At 47.8% G+C, this 19,892-nt stretch overlaps 1 protein-coding gene and 1 long non-coding RNA gene across 4 annotated transcripts in view; one reads left to right on the top strand and one right to left on the bottom strand.

Annotated features, from left to right (window-relative positions):
- Positions 1–2,560: 2,560 nt before the first annotated feature.
- Positions 2,561–19,892, bottom strand: part of BTBD7 (BTB domain containing 7) — a 65,530-nt gene continuing 48,198 nt past the window's right edge. Inside the window, exons 6-10 of one of the 2 annotated variants that reach the window (XM_004698772.2) lie at positions 19,120–19,263; positions 16,704–16,893; positions 10,624–10,802; positions 9,197–9,643; positions 2,561–7,194 (exon numbers count right to left, since the gene is read on the bottom strand). In XM_004698772.2, coding sequence (XP_004698829.1) covers positions 6,379–7,194; positions 9,197–9,643; positions 10,624–10,802; positions 16,704–16,893; positions 19,120–19,263 — 1,776 coding nt within the window. In that variant the 3' untranslated portion in view covers positions 2,561–6,378. Of the gene's footprint in view, positions 7,195–8,552; positions 9,092–9,196; positions 9,644–10,623; positions 10,803–16,703; positions 16,894–19,119; positions 19,264–19,892 lie in introns of those variants that run through there. The other variant, XM_045288251.1, reaches the window with a different exon arrangement.
- LOC123521467 lies at positions 6,642–10,995 on the top strand. 2 transcript variants are annotated; one of them, XR_006679908.1, is made up of 3 exons: positions 6,642–6,797; positions 10,392–10,461; positions 10,611–10,995. It is a non-coding gene; the product is annotated as an uncharacterized LOC123521467 (long non-coding RNA). The 2 variants fall into 2 exon arrangements; XR_006679907.1 differs by having other exon boundaries at positions 10,392–10,995.

Raw genomic sequence — 19,892 nt, 5'->3', positions numbered from 1 at the left:
ACTTAGCTGCTTGCTACACGTGGCAAATGACTATACACTTGGAGGTCAACAGAAGTAGGTCAGGGGTTATTCTCCCTAAGGGTTTTCAGCCATCCAGAGCAAGTAGACACCACTGTTTATCCCACAAGTAGGGCCCATTCCCTTCTGATAAGGATAGTAGTAGATTGTTTCCCTGAAGGAGAGCCCAGGTAGGTCAAGCCCACTCAAAGGTGACCAAGGTTAGGCCGCCATCATGAATCTAGGGTCCGCCCTTCTTGTCACATGTATACCTCTAGTTCCATCCTTTCCTGACCCCTAGCTCATCCCCCTCCTATTGCTTGTATTGCCTATTGTGCAGCCCCTTCCTGTGACGTGTGATTACCTGTAATCACGCCTCCTAAGTAGATATAAGCCTTGCTTAGCAAAAAATGGGGTCTCTGGCCCACCTCGCCTCGCTTCCCTGCCCTCGGAGGCCCATGCTGTGCATGGACCTGGCTGGTAAGATCATGGCCATTCAGGTGAGCATGCTACCATGAAACGTGCCTGACTCCATTATTTCTATTTCTCCTCTATTTTTCATGCTATGACTTTATTATAATCTTTATATATATTTTAACTGTACTATTGCGCCTATCGAACCCACGGTTAGTTGTGGGGGGGTGGCCTTTCCCCCACACTGTATGAGCTTCCTGCTGCGATTAAGGGTCAAGTTCAAAATCTGCACTCTGCCCCTGTAGTAGAGCCTGGTAGTACAGTGACTTACCCACTGCTCTGCTAACCACAGGGCTGGCAGTTTGAAACCACTAGCATTCCAAGGGAGAGTGATGCGGCTTTTTATTCCCTTGAAGAGTTAGCGTCAGAAACCCACAGGGGCTGTTCTACTGTCCTCCAGGGTCGCTGTGACCGACCGGCTAGCAGTGAGTTTGGTCAGGTGTGGCTCTCCAAGCCCACCTCTCACCCTCAGGAGCTTCACCCCACTTGCCCCACCAGCTCAGTCCTGCCTCCTGCTGTACCTGACACCTCCCTGCAGCATCCTTCCGAGCTCCCTCCCCCCCCCCCCCCCCCGCCCCCCCCCCCCCCCCCCCCCCCCGCAGGCAGCTGGATCCCAGCCATAGTTAGCTCTCCTGAGGGGGGACCATGGCTGCCCTGCTCGCGACCAAGTATGCCTCAGTTCTGAGCAACACTGGCAGGAAAAGCTGGTCAGCACAGCCAGCTGGGGCAAGTGAGAGATCCGTGGCTCTCTGCATGTTCAATAGGTCCTGGCCTGGACGGCTGTGCCCCCGGGGTTCAAAGGTCAGCAGGGCTGTGGAGAACTTGGACTCCAGAGCCCAGCTGTCTGGGGTCGAGCCCAAGTTCTTACAGTGTATTTGCGCCGTGTCTCACCTTGCTCATTTGTAAGATGAGACTAAAATAGCACCCTAATCGGAGAAGACAGAACCTAATCTTTGAAGGATGACAGGAAAAGAGTGCGTGATGTGCTCAGTGTGGGTGGTCCAGGCTGGGGCACAGCTCACACCGAGCGTTGGGATGCAAAGCCGTCCTGTGGCACTGCAGAAGAAAGGCCTGGAGACCTCTCAGTGGACTTGGGCCGAGGAACCCTTTGGAGCAGTTCTACTGTGTAACTGTGGCATCTCTCCAGGTGGGAACTGAGGCAGTCGTCTATGGGTAGCGAGGGGCTCCTGAGCACTTTCAGTGCAGCTCCTAAGCCCCTTGGCCACGGCACAGCCCACTACCGGGACAACGCAGAACAACTTAAAGGACAGGGCAGTCATCGCCAAGGCAAGTGAAGTGGGAGAGCCTGTTTTGCCTGCTGCGCGTGTGTACCAGACTCGGAAGAGAATGGACTGCAGAAACCTCTGGAAGTCGCTCTGGGCAGAGGCAGGGCTTAACCAGGGGAGAGGTGCTACCTGGGATTCCAGCCTCTTCGGGATGATCGGAAAACCCAGAGGGAAGAGCTGTTTTCTTTTCCAGGTTTTTCAGCAGCTCACACACAAAAACCTTAGGTTGTTTCCCCCGAGCTTCCAGTTAAACAAGGAGGTCGCAGCGTAGAGACCAGGCGCACTGGGCCGTGGCGTGGGAGCCAGGGCACTTTCGATTTTGCATCTTCTCCCTTCTCCCCTGACTCTACATTGGCACCCCACTTCCCCTTTCCGGCTGGATACTCACAGGGAGCCTTCTACTGAAACAAACGTTCAGGCCCTGAGACTCGGGTCTCCAACCTGTGGCGGCCTGTGACCATCAGGCCGGGTCCTCTGGAGGGGCAGCTGGGTCTCTCTCACCCACTCCGGCTGCTCGCTCTGTGTTGGGAGGCTGGCTGCCTCCTGCAGACCCCTGTACGGGGAGGCAGCTTTCTGGTCAAATGTGTCCAAGGAATCTTTCAGAAAAGGCCCCGTGTCAGTGATTTCCATAAGGACCGCAATGAAAACGGCGCCCTCTGCAGGATGGAGATTCTAGAAGTGGAGCTGAGAATGGGCCAGGAGCCCCCCACCCCTGCACGCAGCTCTCCCCAAGGGGAACAGCCTTGTCTGCTGACGAAGGGGGCCTGTCTCGCTGCTCAAACAGACGGCACCCAACACACAGGTTCTATACAAGCCATTTATTTGAAATGCCAACTAGATGGAGGATCAAGTCAGTGTTACATGCTTATCAGTAACAGTAGAAAAATAGAACCAGTGAAAACCTGTCCCACTGTCCTGGTGCTCAAAAGAGAAATGTCTCGTTTGACAACGCTCCCCACAGACGAGTTCAAGTTTGGAGGTACCTAAATAAAAATACGATCTATTTCTTTAAAAAACACTATGTACAATTGAAGCGTAAACAAGTTTTACAAAGTACTGGTTATGCAGGTTGTAGAAAACACTTGCATAGGACATGAAATCGGTGTAAGAAAAATTGCTGAGCCTTTAGCATTGAAGGCACTTGACTTTATACCAGTAACAGCACAACCACGAGATGCAGTGCTGTGGCGGGACCACCGGGCTGCGGGGCAGACGTGCTGAACATAGCATGGGGGCGCTAGGGACCCCAGCCTTCCAGCCCCTCGCCCGGGCAGGGTTCTGTGCCACCTGCCCACGCAGCCCAGAGGCCCACACAGAGCATCCAGAGCCCTCTGACCACTTTGAAAAAACACGCACACACACACAGAGGGTATGTTCCAGACATGCGCTTGGAAAGACCCTCCTACAGAAAGGGCCACACGATCACAGGATGCAGAATATGGGAGGTGGGCACACAATCTCAGGGCTTTCAGGAGGGAAAAGGAAAAGGGATCCACGACCTGCCAACGAGGCCATTACAAAACAGCCACTGCAAGCTGAGGGACTTCGGAAGGGCACATTTGGGAAACACCGTTCCTGGATGGAGAAGGGAGGGCGCCTTCTAGCAGGGCGTGCGGCCATCCGTTTGGCAAGGTGATCGGTGACGTGGGTTGAGAGGAAAGGACTGTGGACAGAGGAAACGGCTGCAGAACTGGGACTAGCACCCATTGCTGCTGTGCTAACTAAAGAAAGCTGAAAGTCAATCCAATACGTTTTAAAAAGGCAAACAACAAGCCTTTCCCTTTGCATTCAGTCCCAAGATGAAAAACATGAATGCTGCAAAGGTGCAGAGTGTACCCTGCAAGCATTTCACGGAGGCCTCCTCCCACCCAAGGTCAATTAAACATCAGGAGGAGACCCGCCTGGCCTAAGCTGGCCCTGCTCTCTGCGGCCAGGCTGTGTTGTCTCCTGTCAGTACTTCTACAGCACACCCCAAGACTGGCGCCAGGCAGCCAGGCACGGTTTTTCCAGAAACGCACGCTGAGGTTAGGAAATGGCTCAGCGAGAGCAGACAGAGACCCAGAGCTCTCAGCACCGGTCATCCCAACCAACTGTACTGAGAGGTCAGGCTAGCTGAGGTCAGGGGGTAGGCGCCCAGAAGCCACCCAAAGGGGCATGTGAGGTGGGGGGGCTACATGGAACATTTTAACCACACTTCAGCAATTTTCACCAGGAGACAATTTAAGCTGGTCAACACAATCGTACAACTACAACGGAAACGTAAGCAAACCACCAGCCGGCCTCTTTAGGAAACTGGAGTCTCTCCCCGCCTGGGATCCACGGGACAGTTCCTGAACCTCCCTCCACACTGGCCGGGCGAGAGTGGTGATTGTCGGAGCGGCCTGATTGTTGGGTGGGCTCAACGGGAGATGGGGCATCTCTGTGACTGGGTTCTCATTCCATTTCCACACCAGGTCCTGTGGCCTGGCTGCTGCTTCCCGCGCCAACAGCTGCATTCTGAGCGCAAGCGCGCTGAGACACATCGACCTTAGCAGGAGGAGGGTGTGACCGACTGAGGGGTCCAAAAGCCAGAGGCACGTCACCATTCAGCTCACCCTCTAAAGACCATTCACTCCACAGCTGCAGCCACAAGTCCACGAGCACCCAGTTTACCACCCAGAGGACACCTGTTCACCTGCTAGCCACAGAGTAGCCACATGCACCACTAAACTCTTAAATGCAAATGTCACAAATTAACTCACATTATGGACAAGGACCCTTGTTTTTCATAACTATACTGTAGGAACATAAAAGAGTATTGAATGAGTTCTTAGGCCCAGGATGTGTGGGGTCAATAGCTCTGGTCTAACACTAAATAAACCAGGTCATGTTAAAAAAACAAAACAAACTACCAACAAACATAATTCATGTCCACAAAGGGCTAGGGTGGGGGATTGACAACTGCCTGTGAGAACAGATAGAAACAGAGCTTCCAAAGACACGGCTAGACCACCCCCCCACCCCCACCCCCATGAAAACAGAGCCCGGTGTTTCCTCTCTTCACAGAAGGGGTCGGATCACCTGCATCAATGAATGTGCCGGTCGCAGTGGACAGCTGGCCACTGTGGTTCCACCTTTGAGACTGCCGAATGTTTGGATTTCTTAAACCGTCCGATTATTCCTGAGTGTATATCCACAGGGTCAAGTAGGAAGAGATTGTTAAGAAACTAGTTTTGGGAGAAATTAGAGTTGTTGACACCCAATAGAAACCCACTTACTGAAAAGTGCATGTAATTCGTTTATATGTAGCTTGTGAAGGCTCCCGAGCCCTGCATAGTTTAGCGTGAGTGTGAGTGACTTGTAGTTACACAAATATACACGTACTTCGAAGAGCTTCCCAGATCCCCTTTGCACTTGGGGATGTTCAGAGAGCCACGGGGGGTGGGGGTGGGGTGGGGGGTGTGCTTGCACAAGCACAAAGGGAAGGCCCAGAGAGTGCTGACGGGATTGACAAACCCAAATAGGGGCATATTTACACTGGAGAGTCAGAACAAGAAACAATGGCCTTCCAAGGGAGAGGGCCTCCCATCTCCCCGCAGTGCCGCACTGGTTCAGAGAAAGGCCCGCACCAGCGTCCCCTGTGAAGTTCAAGTAGGACATGTAGTGTTTAACTGGAGAAAAGTTGTGTGTGTGTTTTTTCTCTTCTCTTTTGGTGACAAAGCATTATACAACAACTTTTTATAGGACGCCAAAGTTCAGACAGACTTTGAAAGACACCTGTAAGAAAACACACGCTAACAAACACCCACTGACACCGTAAGACTGAAGCCCTTTTGTTTTTCCCCCACAGAGCAAGGGGACGGAAGGTGGCCGGCAGCCGGTCTGCTCACAGAGGTGGCACGCCGCTCCCATGTGGCACCCTCCTGCAGTGGCACCCTCTGGGTGCTGGTGCAGAGGCCACGTGTCCACCGGAGTGTGGCGGGACACAGAGGCTGTTCTTCTGGGGCTCTGATGGAAACAGAACAGCCTCAGCCCCCGAGCAGGCGGCCCGCTGCTGGAGGGGTGGCGACTAGCCCAGAGCCGGATTAGAGAGGACAGACACTGGAGTCATGGAAGAGTTCAGAAACCAAAAGCATTACTAAACAGGGGGATTTTGATGTGCTGTTCTTTGGAATTTCTATAATTAAAAAATAAACACAGAACTATTTCATAAGAAAATACATCTTAGTGTGCACTCCAGTGCACAGCGCAGTTGGTAGATGAAAAGTAAAATGCAAAAAAGTACGAAAATACGGTCCTTTAAATGTGGCAATAAAGTTTAGCATACGGATATAAAAACCAATATAGATAAAATAATTGTACAAGTGCAAAAAAATCCCATCACTTGTCCAGAGGAAAGAAAGTGCCAGCTTGCTTGCTCTGAAATACACTTCCCCGAGCCAACGTCCCCGCGCAGAATCGACAGGGGCGGCATCCAAAGCCACCCTCTTAGCGCGCCACGTCCACCAACATTTGTACACACCGAGGACAGGGTCTCGGGTATCCAGCTGTTTCAGCGGGCAACCATCAACTGGTCTGTAAGCTGCTAGGTCACATGGTCACTGGGGGCCTCACGTCTCAGGCACAAGATGTGAAGCCGTGCTCACAGGGCGGACTTCTTGTAGAGGAAGTCAGGCTTGTTTGGGGACCTCCTTCCTCTGCTTCCAGAATCCTCTCTCTCCAAGTCCGGGGTTCTCTGGGCTCCATGGCCCAGGGGCTCACTGTCAGCCAGTCTCCTGCCAGGCCTTTCTCCTGGCGTTTCTGAGCTGCACACCGGGTGGGAAGGTCTGTTAGAGGTCAGCCCAAAAGTCAAGTCGGTTTCTCCTGCCGCCTGGCCCCGGATGTGGGCAGGGCCATGAGCAGTGTTTTCCGGGACTGTGACGGGGAAGGCGGAGCGCTGGAGCGGCTGATGGACGACGTCCAGGCGGATGGCCTCACTGGGCTGTTTGTGGAGAGGCCCGTCGGGGGGCAGTGGGTACTCTCGCCTGGCTGCTTCCTGTTTTTGTGGAGAGGGCTGCCCAGGTAGGTAGGTGGACTTTAAGCCACCTGCTGACGCCTTACTGTGGCTGTACAAATCGGGGCCCTGATGTCCACCTGGTGGCGGGGGAGGGCTCCGCCGGCCGGGAGCAGGGGTCGCAGGTCTGCAGGCAGCACTGGAGAAGTCATAGAAATCTGGGTATTCCTGCGGGTTTTCTCTCGGCTCGGTTTTCCCTTCCAGTGTGTGTTTCTTTTGAGCAGTGTGCGCGTGCCTCTGTGGCACACACGCCAGGTGCTGGGGCGGCCCCGGCGCGGCGTGGGAGAGGGACTGGCTGAGCTCGGTGTCCGCTGCAAGCTCCGGAAGTCGCCTGTCCTTGAGCGACATTGTAGACACGCCCATGGCGATGTCGGGCACCAGGTCATTCAGCACGGGCTGCGTACACTGCAAAGGGAAAAGGCAGGGGCATTAACGGACAGAGGCCCAGGAACCTCGCCTCTTGGTGAAAATAGCGAACTCTGATTGGATGGTGTCTGATTCTAAATGCAGTATGCATCTACTTTTTTTTTTTTTTTACAGTTCTGTTATCTGCTTTGTCTTAAAAAAAAAAAACTAAAAAATTTGTTTAGATTATACATGGCAGAACATAGTTAATTGCATGGATTGTTCCTATAACCCAGGGACATTGATTGCCATCACCCCTACCTCCCTGGTGGAGTTCCTCGCCCTACCCTCTACAGTACATATGGTGGATTTCATGCCGCTGTGGTCAGGTCATTAGATCCCATATAAAGTTCACACGCACCGCATCACGTTAGGAAGTCCTTTTTTTTTTAACCGCTAATGTGAAACTCTCGTTGGAGTTTATGAATGCAGGCATGCTTTTGGCTTACAGATGAGCTCGGAGCAATCGTTTTCGGGGCTGCACGTGCTTCTTAAAAACAAAAGGAAGCCACCACCAGCACTCCCCAGAGAACCAGTGCCAACATGTTGAGAGAGTTCAAGGTTATTGCTTTCCCTGGTTTCCCTGTGTGTCCATTAGTCTGTAACATTTCATGTATACATTATTCTATCATTTAATTTAGTCTTTCATCACCATTTTAGGTTACCATGTAGCATTTTCACCACATTAATGAACTGTGACCTCATCATTCTCTGACGGCTAGAGACACTGAGGATGTCTCCAAGTGTTCAGTGCGCCTTGGTCCTTAGTAACATCCTTGCTTTGCAATATTCTTAAAACAGGTTTTGTACAGCAATGTTACCCAAGGCAACACTTCTTTTGATCTCTCCACTGCTGCTTCCATGAACATTAATTGTGGGTCCAAGACAAAATCCTTGACAACTTCAACCTTTTCTCCATTTTTAATGATGTTATCTATTGGTTCAGTTGTGAAGATTTTGGTAGTCGTAATCCATCCTAAAGGCCCATAGAATCTTTTAAGATCACAACTTGAGGCTTGACATTTTTTGAGTTATTTCAGTTTAAGATATGCCGAGCATGTCAAACAACATAGGAAGTCTTAAAGTCCGTGTATCTGCCAGATCTATTATATAGAGCAGAATTCCACCTCTAATACCGTATAAAACGGGGTATGAAATTTTCTCTTGAATTACTCTATCCCAGCACTGGCTGTGTGACCCAGGGCTCCACCAGTGCTCTGAAGGAGATGGACATGAGCTCCCTGCTCCTTTTCTGAATGGGGACTCTTAGGCTGTCAGGATGATCGTGGCTGTTAGGTGCTGTTGAGTGGGCTCTACTCATAGCAACTCTTCTAACAGCAGAATGAAGCCCTGCCTGGCCCCTTGCTATCCTCACCACTGCTGCAGCCACGTGAAGGGGCCTTCTCTTCTTCACTGCCCTTCTACTTTACAGATGGCTTACTTGGCCTAAAAAGCCCCCTCTGTCCCATGAATTCATTCCGTGAAGTAACTTCTAGAGAGCAGACTAGCACGCGGGCACAGACTCCAGGCATGGATGTGAGCAGGCGGCATGACACTGGCACCTCCATTTATGCCGCCTGTCGTTGCTGTTGTGTGCTCGTAAGAAGTTAAACGAAGGCAGCTCCGCCGGCAACCCCCCCAGTCTCTCTGACGTCCAGTCTCTCTCAAGGGTATGCTTTCAGTGTGTCAAGGCCGCTCACTTTCCGGGCTCTGCTGAAACCCAGGGGATGAGGGGCCAAAGGAGTTGCATTTACTCTCACATAAAATTTACCAAACGGCTCACGTCCATGTGAGATCCGGACATCAAAGAAAGAGGGCAGCGAAAGCAGCGCAGCCACACTGCACATCCATGGGCTCATTCTGACACGTCCCCGGGCAGGACATCCGTGAAGCAAAGCTGAGGGTCAGTGAGAGCAAGTGACAGACACGGCTGTAACAAGGGACACACACACACCAGTGGCCATGAAGCCGGCCGCACAGCAACAATGAAGCGATGACTTACCACTTGTTTCTCAGACGTCCTCGATGCCGAGGCAGCAGCAGCTGCAGCAGCCGCCACGGGTGGCCGCGCCAGCCCCGCAGGGCTCGTACAGTCGGGGGGCACTGCTTTGGCACTCGGCAAGTAGACCGGAGGCGGGGGAGCTTTAGGAGGTGCTCTGGGGCGCAACAGTGAATGGTTGCAGGGGTAGGAAAACGACCTGGAAGGATGCTGACTGGGGGGTCTTTGTTTCCAGCCCACTTTGAGTTGGTTATGGATTGGGGTGGCAGGGGGGTGGTATGGAGGTGGAGGAGGGGGCAGAGGTGGATGGAAGGCCACAAAAGAGTCCAGATCTGTAAACATGGTCTCTGCAGTTGGGGTGCTGTTAACCCGACATCGCCCAGGCTGTTTCACTGTCAAGAGTGGACTCTCATCCCCAAAACGTTCATCAGGAAAAAACTTGTGAGGATTCTAAGAAAGATGAAATAAGTGAATAAATAAAATTAGCAGATTTCTGAGATGGGGCTGTAGGTGCTGACAGACTTACGTGGTTACTGAGAACCGCGCACAGCACGAGGACAGAGTGTGGTTTCCCTAGTCAGGAGTCGAAGGAAAACTACCCTTGATCACTAGCAAGCACGTCAGTGATCTCCTGCCAGATTAGATGCTACTGTAAAACAAATGTTAGAGCCTTAGTCAAATATACCTTCCCTAAAAAATAAAATGAACATTAAACAGCAAAGGGAGAAAAGGTAAAAAACCAAGGATCCTCCTAAAACAGTCTGACAAAATTCTGTCTGAAATAAAGACAAGTTAACAATATTCCTTACACATCTAAAGTGACTAAGCTTGATTATTACTTCCTGACTAGACTTAAAAAATTCCATTTTAATTGTCAATCCATGTTATTGCCTTTGCATCTCATAATTATTAGAAAGAAGTGTTCTTGTTTTTTGGTGGGGGGTGGGGGCAGGCCCCAGGTAGAAACACCTAAACAACAACAACAACACATATTCCTTGATTCTCGTGCTTCCATGGTTTGAGCCCCCACTGACCCAAATTTCTGGTGTGGGATGGGAGGAGGCGGCCAGAAAGTAAAAAAGAGGCATCTGGAAGTTCTCTTAGTATGGTGGGAGGCCCAAAATGGGAGCAGGGAGCAAGCTGGGGGGTGAGAATTTTCTACTTCTCCCGTGGCACTTACAGCAGTCACCATTTACAGGTTTCTTACACGTGGACACCAGACGCACAGCTGTTGAACATACTTCTCTTCTCAACAGTCTATTTTAGAGGTAAGGAGACTGAGGCTCAGAGTGGTTAGGCAACCTGCTCTGAGTTCACCAGCTAGCGAGCAGCAGAGCCAGAACACCCCCAACAGGCTGCTCCGAAGGACTCAACGCTCCTGAGGAATGACTGAGGGCCCTGTTTCCACCCCGCACAGCGCTGCTCCCTACCTGCAAGAGCTCTGCGGCGGCGTCTGCTAGCCCAAACTCCCTCAACACGCGGATCTGGATCTCGTAGCTGACGGTGGCGCCCTCCCCGCAGTTCAGTGCGTAGGCCCGCTGCACCTGCTCGGTGTGCCGGAGCTCCTGCAGGCGCCTGACCATGTCCTTCATCGTGAGCAGCCGAGGGACTACACGGAGCCAGCCAGAGCAGGCAAGACACAGACGTTACACAAGCCCACCCGAGAGCACAGAACAGTTTTAACTAGCATGTGTTTCGCATCAGAATCGCTTACAATAATTATGAAAGTATTTTAATTTCTTGGCAACTTGATAATTTGTGTGCATCTGATTAAAAAATAAATTATTATGTTGTTGACAATATCCACCAGTTCAACTGTTTCCACATGGACATTTTCCCGACACTCCTTACATTCTCGGAGCTGCGCACCTCCTCTTCCCGCCTCCTTTTCTCAGGGAGCCCCTCCACTAACATAAACTTGGCCCCCTTGTCACTGTGAGGCTTTATAGGAGTCATTCCTTTATTCAAAGACACGTCTGAGTCGGCTGTGTGGGGAGCTGGCCCTGAGTCGGCAGAGCAAAGCGTGGTCCCTGTCCCCCAGGGGGTTGGGCAGCATGGCACTGACTCTGCCCAGCCCAGAGGGCATCAGGAAAGGCTCTGCGAGGCGGCGGGGACAGAGTGCACTCTGATGAGAAGAAAGCAGCCAGACAGAGCACGCAAGATGGATGTGTTCAGTGGGAGAGCAAGGGACACGTAGACAGTGGAGCTTCAGTGTGGGGTTCCTACGTCCAAGGAGGAAGAGTGTTAACAGAGAAAGAGGGGCAGGGGCAGAGTGAAAAAGAGCAAGAGCGTCAGTTCGTTGGACTGGCATGGTGGCTGCCACATGGGTTCCAGCCCAGCACAATTATGGACTGGCCAGCGTGTCATTCTACTGAGCCCAGGAGGGGGATCAACTGGATGGCACCCAGTGACAACAACAACACGGTGTCTGGAAGAGGAGTTTAAAATGGTGTCACTACTGTCGCTGGCTGTCTCCCACCGACAGTGGCAGGGCTGAGTGGACGAGCTAGAGACTGTATTGAGCGCAAGGCCGGCAGTCTGTACTGTTTGGCCCTGACACAAGCAGTTTGCCGATCTCTGGAGTAGAGACCAGACTAGGAGTAAGAGTAGAGGCAGGACACCAGTGCAGAGGCAGTCACCACCTGACAACCCCGCAGGTGGCACTGAGGCTTCTAATAGCAGGGCTGAAGAAGGGGTCGGAGCCTAGAGATTTTGGCTGGGTAGGCTGACTGGCGTGGTGATGGTTCATTTTGGGTAGAAGGGACACCACTGTCTAAGCTCTTACTGCACAGGCAAACAACTCGGTGCTTCTTCAAGTGCTCACAACAGCTCTAGAAAGAAGATACAATCACCCTTTCTAAGATGAGGACATGAACGCTGAGGGAGGCAAGCAGCTTTGCAAAGCCACACAGATCAGGAGGTAGGACTAGGTTATCAGCCGGAGCTCTGCAGCCTGTACTGAGGTGCAGCGGCAAAGAAGAGCGAAGGCCACAAGAGGGCAGCAGAGCAGGCCACGTCGTCCTCACAACTACAAGAAGACAAGGCTTTTTTCAGCAAGCTGCACTGTGAGCATCTTTGGGTTTTGAGATTCTGTTCTAAAGATAAATTATGCTAATAGTCAATGTATTAACCTCAAGCCCATGAAAACAATGCAAATCAAAATTACAAAATCTGCACAAGTTTTCTAAAGTACAACTTTTCCTATTATTTTTCATATTTGAAGTATACACGTAGGGGGCCAAATGTGGGAAGGAACAACGGATCAAAGACATCAGTCTCAATATACAACTGTGCTTAACACAATGGATGGATGGATGGTGGTAAGAGTTGTGCGAGCCCCCAATAAAATGATTTGGAAAAAAAAAGATTAGTCTCTGATTAAAATGCATGTGGTTCAATGAAAAGTTCTAGTATGTCTTTTACTTATTCTTAATTGGAAGATAAATTGGAAGGCAGAAAATAAATGGTGTGTTGATTTTTATTTTCAACCTTGTACTGGTAATTGGGAAAGCTAGAACTCTGAACATACCACGGTCTGCCAGGAGAGCGGAGAGGTAGAGCCACCGTGCTCGGTAAAGAAGGCGGCCGTGAGAAAGCAGCAGCCCCTCCTTAGATAGACTGGCACATGGCTGCAACGATGGGCTCACACATAATGCAATTGTGAGGATTTAGAAACTTTAGAAACTGACGCTGGGGTCTCCTCTGCTCAGAAAGCTTAGGGCACAGCAGGGGACAAGTGCCCCAGAGTAATGACAGAGGCTGAGACTACAGCGAACTCCCCAGAGCGACCTTGGGAAACCAGGAAACCAACAGGCATCTCAGTTTTTGAGGCCCATGTCAATTCAAAGTACCTGACTGAGTTATATATTCATTATCACCTTCTCAGTGGGTCCTTTAAGAAATATCCTACAATGATAAAACAAAATCATAACTCTTGATTTTTCTAAACCAGTAATGCTCAACAGGGCATAACTGGAATTATCTAGGAACATTTCTAGTTGTCACTAGGGAGGGCAGCTAGTAAGTAAGTAAGAGACCCTGCTGGACATCCCCCACAAACGGCTCTTCCTAATCCTACAGCCTGAATCTTCTCCACTTGACTGTAAGTTTACTGCACTGTGATGCTTTGTGTGTAGCTGTGATATTGGAAGCTAGGCCATTGGTATTTCAAATATCAGCAGGGTCACCCAATGTGGATACATTTTAGCAGACGAGGAAGAAGGAAGAGGTGGATTAGCCGCCGGAAGTTAAGCTGCCGGAAGTTAAGCTGCTCGCTATGTAACAGTGGCTGATGAAGGGCCAGATGATGAGCCCACAGGTGGGAAGGACTCACAATTCAACCAGGGAAGAGCTGCCTCCCCAAAGCCGTGCTGCCTTTCATAATGTGGGTGGAGCATAGCTTTTAGACCTTCATTTGTTGATCCGACACAACTCAGAATTAGAAGAAATGGCTACAAGCATCCATTAATAATTGCAACTTGGAATGTATGAAGTCTGAAACTAGAAAAATTAGAAGTCACCGATAAAGAAATACAGTGCATAGACTGATGGCCTAGGCCTTAGTGAGCTCAAATGGGCTGGGGTTGGCCATTTTGAGTGGGGCAATCATAGGACTTATTATGCAAAGAATGACAAGTTTAAGAGGAATGATGCTGTACTCATTGTTAAAGGGAACATTAAAGATCTGTCATGATCTCGACAGACCATGCACAGGAAGCTCAAGCTCAGGAAGAGCTGTGAGGCGGGTACGTGACCAGGCAGTGTGTCCATCTGTCATGTGGCATCAAGTCGCCAAGGGTTGCCACCTAACAACAACATTTTGAAGTAAAATGTTGTGTGTGAACCATCCATAGAACTGTTATTCAAATTTTCATACTGACTACTAAAGCTAGTGAAGAAATTGGAGCGTTCCACCAACTTCCGCCTGAAATTGATCAAACTTGCAGTTAAGATGCAAGGGTAATTACTGGTGACTCGGGTGGAAAAGTTGGAAACAAAGAGGAAGGAAGTACAACTTTGGTGGTGATAATGCAGCTGGGATCTCATGGTAGGATTTTGTGAGACCAACGATGTCTTCATTGCAGATACTTTTACTTTGCACATGGACCTTCCCCAATGGAACACACACAGGTATCAAAGTGACTAACTACATCTGTGGGAAGAGACAACGGAACAGTTCAGTATCATGAGCTAAAGCAAGGCCAGGGGCTGAGTATGGAACAGACTATCAATTGCTCATATACAAGTTCAGGTTAAAGCTTAAGGAAAAAAAAAATCCAAGTCCCTAAGTGTCAAAAGACAACCTTCAGTACATCCCCTCTGATTGAGAGGCCATCTCAAGAAGACGTCTGTGTGCAAATCATTGCTTGATTGATGGAAGAGGCATTAAAAGAAGATGGAAGGAATACAACCAGTGGACCCAAAGAGCTGGTGACTATCTGACCATTTCAAAAGGCCGCAGGTGATCAGCGCTAGTGCTCCTGAAGAGAGAAGGGGAAGCTGAAGAGAGAAGATCTCGGCCAACACGAGGCTTCGGGAATGCATGGACTTCCAATGAAAGCGTCCCAAGGAGCTGAGAAGCACTGGAAACACTCTTTAGTCTCTACCAAGAAATCAAGAAGACAACTACCTGGTCAACGAGAAGAGATCCATACTTGTGCCTATCACAAACAAAAACGGCCTAATTAAGTGTGGAAATGATGGAAAAATATCATTAATATCACACAGAGGTAAAACTTTGCAGACCATTCAACAATGGTTGCAGCAGGCTATTGACAGGGAGATGTCAGAGTTTCTGGCTGGATTCAGAAAAAGATGAAACGAGGGACATCACTGCTGATGTCAAGTGTAAGTTGGCTGAAAGGATAGGAATTCCAGACACTCAGCTCCGCTGTGTGTCCAACAAAACGACAGGGCTTACTGCATGGCTTAAAATCAGGAAAGGTGTGCCAGGGTGGTGTTCTTTCACCATACTAACTTTATTTGTATTGTGAGCAAATAATCTGGAGGAAGGCTCATGTAAGAGCCAGCGAGATACAGGAGCCACCAACTGTCTTACTGAAGAGGGCTTGCGGCATTTGCTGATGAAGACCCACGACTACAACTTTCAGCATTAATACAGATTACAACTCAATGTAAAAAACAAACAAACAGGGGAGGGGGGAAAATGAGCTGATACCAACCGCTCAAGTAGAAAGAAAATGCTTTGAAAATGATGGTGGCAACACATGTACAAATGTGCTTGACACAATGGATGGATGGATGGATTGTGATAAGAGCTGTACGAGCCCCCAATAAAATGATTTAAACAAACAAACAAATAGAAATCCTGACAATTGGACCAACAGAGGAGATCATGGTAAATGGAGAAAAGATTGACGCTTTTAAAGATTTCATGTTACTCCGACCCACAATTAACATCCATAGAAGGAAATGTCAAGAACTCAAACAATGTACTGCATTGAGCAAATCTGGGTGAAGGGATATCTTTAAAGTATCCAAGAGCAAAGCCATCATTTTGAGAGCCAAAGGTGTGTCTGACTCAAGTCATGGTATTTTTAATCACCTTATATATGCTGATGCATGTGGAAGTTGGACAACAATTGAGGACCCAAGAATCGATACATTTGGATTATGGTGCTAGAGAGGAACACTGAAAGTACCATGAACTGCCAGAAGAAAAGACATATATGTCTTGAAAGTACAACAGAATGTTCTCAGGTACTTTGGTCATGTTATCAGGAGGGCACGCCTCTAGAAAAGGGTATATCATTCATTGGTAAACTAAAGGGTCAAAAACAAAACCCCACACTCACTGCCATCGAGTCAATGCTGACTTATAGTGTCCCCTGTGGGTTTCTGAGACGGTAACTTTTTATGTGACTGGGAAGCCCAGTCTGTCTCCCTCGGAGCTGCTGGAGCTTTAGAACTGCCAACCATGTGGATTGCAGCCCCAAGCTAACCATTACACCACCAGAGCTCCTTGCAGGGTCAAAGAAAGAGAGGAAAACCCTCATGAGATGGACTGACACTGGCCGCAACAACGGGCACAAACATAATCATCGTGAGGGTGGCGCAGCAGCAGGTGGGTTTGGCTGTTGTACACAGGCTGCTGTGAGTCAGAACTGACTCAACGGCAACTAACAACATCAACAAAGGCTACTGCGAGCCCTAGTGACCCAGGGGTGGCTACCAACCCAGAGTTTGCAATTCGAGATGTGAGAGTCTGACTGCTTTAGAGATAGGAAGGTGCAGTTAGCTCTACCTTGGCTCCACAGGGTAGTTAAGAGTCAGATCTACTTGAAGCTGATGGGTTTTGGTTATGTCACTAGAGACTGGGTTGAAAAACTGCTCTGAACTGAAGAACCACATGCATTTGTTAATGTAACACAAATTATAAAACAAAACTCTTGGCTTGGAAAAGCAGAGAAAAAGGCATAATGAGCAATCACAAAAAAAGGTAATGTTATTCATGCAAATATAAACAGCTGATGAAAAGCTACGGCCTTACCTGGAATTTCATTGGCTACAACTGATGGAGGGCTTGACTGGTTACTGCTGATCTGCTGGTGGCTGATCATGTGACAACACTGGGGCACAGCGTTACTGACCATATACAGTGTGTCGGGTACATTGGACATTCTAACCATTCGCAAGCGCACAAGATCGGTTTGTTCCACCATCATCTCATCTAGCACTGACTGAAACAATAAGTCAGTATTAACAGAGTTAAGTCAGTCGATTGCCTTCATCATATAGAACGAGCGTTTGTTTACTGCCTCAAGTTTACAAGGTCAAAAATTAGTGGGGAAGGCAGAAAGTACTTCTACGTTTTCATTAAAAAAAAATCTTTATAATGATTTGGAGCATCTTTGAAAAGAAACAATACTCTGAAAAATTCACTTTTAATCAATGGATTTGAAATTTGATGGGAGGGGTATTTATCAGAAATAAATTATACACAAAAATATTACAAAAACGGCAATGTGTACATGTGTTAAAATCAGATCATGTAGGAAAATGCTCAAAATACAAGAGTAACATTAAATTAGCGACTTTTAAATGAACTAAATTTTGTTAAATTAGTCCCAGCCAAACCTATGAAACAAATCCCAGAACGGTCAAATTTAAACAATGTACCAACACTGTTCACACTCATTGGGGACGGAGGTTCACCTACATGGGTAAGGGCAGAGCCATCTGAGAAATACGGCTCTTCCACTGAAGACTGTCTGACTAGCTTTCCATAGTCCCATTTGAAGACAAAGGAGAAGAAAGCTAAACAGGCCTTTCAACACCCCATCAACCTTCTGGGAAGGCCTCCAGCTGTCTGAGTGATGGGGTATTGAATCTATTTCAGGAAGGCCACACACAACCATTCTGGTTTTTCTCTTATTAGTTTTAGAATTATTTAAAATGCCAACTACGCAGTAAGAGTTAAATACCTATTCAATTAAATAGGGTAAACTTGCCTCAAATCCTTTCACAGATTAAGAGAACTTCAAAATACTCATCATCTGTTGTTAATTTTCTTTTCAGGAGTCTTTAGAAGCCTTCTTGTTACTAGTTAGAAACCAGGCTTCTTTACATTCGTTGAGTTTAGTAACTCTCTTTCCTTTTCTAAGTTATTATCCCTTGAACATAAACTCCCTGACTTCTAAGGTTCCTATTTATTCTTTTGAGTTGCTGTTATTAATTTGATTGCACTTGAGATCATTCTGAAAGCATCATATTCAAGGCAGACTTTTTTTTTTTTTTTACTGGTTAACTTATTGTTTGGTGTTATGAGGTGTTCGGGGGAATCATCTACCCTCCGTGACTGCATAAAATCTAGAATCTGGTGCTTTGTTCCTCATCTTTTCACCAGGATTTTCCTATGGAATTTTTTATTCAAAATGTTCAATGATAGTAACAGGGCACCATTCAGTTTTGGTCTCATGTCAAAAAAGGGAGTTGTTCATGGAGGTAATCAGCCACACATTCTATCTCTCCCTATTTCTGACTCTCCTTCTTCGACTGTTTCAGGTGAATCGACTCCAACTGTGCTTTGGGTGGCCACTTGTACATTTTTAAGTCCCGGAGCACTATGCAACAAACTTAGAAGGTAAGAACAGAAGCACTGAACACTTATTAAGGCCAATTAACTGGAGGTCCCATGAAACCTTAAACCAAGGCACCAGCTCCCAAAGAGGTACTCGGTTGTACATAAGCAACCTCAGCAGTGACTCTTTTTATTTATTTATTTTTTTGGAGGGGGTGGAGGGGAGAAAAAGGTCAAATATATTAAACTAGAAACTCTTGACAAAATTAGGAATTTTAAATTTAATTCTACATCAAATTGTTTTGTATTTTTGTTTTGGAAAAGTCAATTATTTCTGACTTCCAAAGACTGGTCAGTTTCTATGTAAGAATCTAATAAAAACAGAATTTCATTTCCCTATTATATTTTCTTAGCAAATTCCTTATGTTATAACAAGCCTCCATTTTTGTCTTAATTTCAAGACTTATTTCAAAACCAAGCACAATTCTCAAGATACAGCCGTTATAAAAACAGGTTTCAGGAAGTCCTGCTTCTCTTTACGATTACTAAAGCTGACAAAATGCGTTCTCATTTTCCCAATCACCAACACCACAGAATACTTAAAATCATGTGGTAAACAGAGACATTTCCCCCTAAGTTAACAATCTGCAAGGTAACCACAATGAGAAAAACATAAAAATGTATTTTAACATGACCTAAGCTTTAAAAACATTTGGTAATTCAACATTTCCCAAACTATTCTGTTAGAGGTCAAACAAGGATTTACTTCCACTTTCCATTTTGGTAGTTGCTTAGGCTATTTCCAAATATTTTACACACCACAATAAAAAATGCTGTGCACAGGGTCTGTAATAAAGGAGGCTAGTATTCTAACAAGGTTGATTACCTTTGATTCTTCCACATAGGGGGAGAAGAGTCGCGGGCGAACATATATGCCAGCATTTTTTTGCCGTAGCCAGGCATTTGACTTTCCGCCTTCCGTTGTAGGAAGCATATCTGATGGAGGAGTACTAATTAAGCCTCTTTTCATCTGAAAGGCAACAAGGTTAAATACATAACTAGGCTACAGACTTGTGTAAATTCTAAAAATTATTGAACAGTGACACCAGGGACGTACACCTCACTAGAACAGACCACACGAGATCAAGGGCAGCACGTGTCCAGGGACACAGCTCACAGCTTCCACTTGTTGTCAGCTTGCTGCACTGTGGTGGCTTATGCGTTGCTATGGTGCTGGGACCTATGCTACCAATATGACAAATATTGGTAGGGTAGGGCTACTCGCCCACAGAAGACAGGTTTTCAGAGGAGCTTCCAGGCTACTAACAGACCAGGAAGAAGGAATAAGGCTCATCACTTCTGAGAGATTAACCACTGAAAATCTTATGAGCAGCACTGAAACACTGTCAGATATAGTATGTGGAACAAAGCTTTTGTGACCTTCATGTGCTGATGGGTCATGACGTAAAATGAGGAGAAACAGCTGCAAACATGCATCAATAACCAGAACATGGGATGTACAGAGGGCAAGTCTTGGAAAATTGAAAGTTGTCAACATGAAATAGAATGCTTAAAGATGCTAGGTGACGCAGGCCTGTCTGGATAGGACAGGCTGGATGAACAATCTGGAGGTAAAAACAACGGGACTGACAGTTCCGG

The sequence above is a fragment of the Echinops telfairi genome, unplaced genomic scaffold (assembly GCF_000313985.2).
Source record: "Echinops telfairi isolate 266 unplaced genomic scaffold, ASM31398v2 ScPeMD7_18;HRSCAF=68, whole genome shotgun sequence".
In the NCBI taxonomy this organism is placed as follows: Eukaryota; Metazoa; Chordata; class Mammalia; order Afrosoricida; family Tenrecidae; genus Echinops; species Echinops telfairi.
Note: the sequence above shows the minus strand (reverse complement) of the source record. Positions and strands in the feature narration are given on the sequence as shown.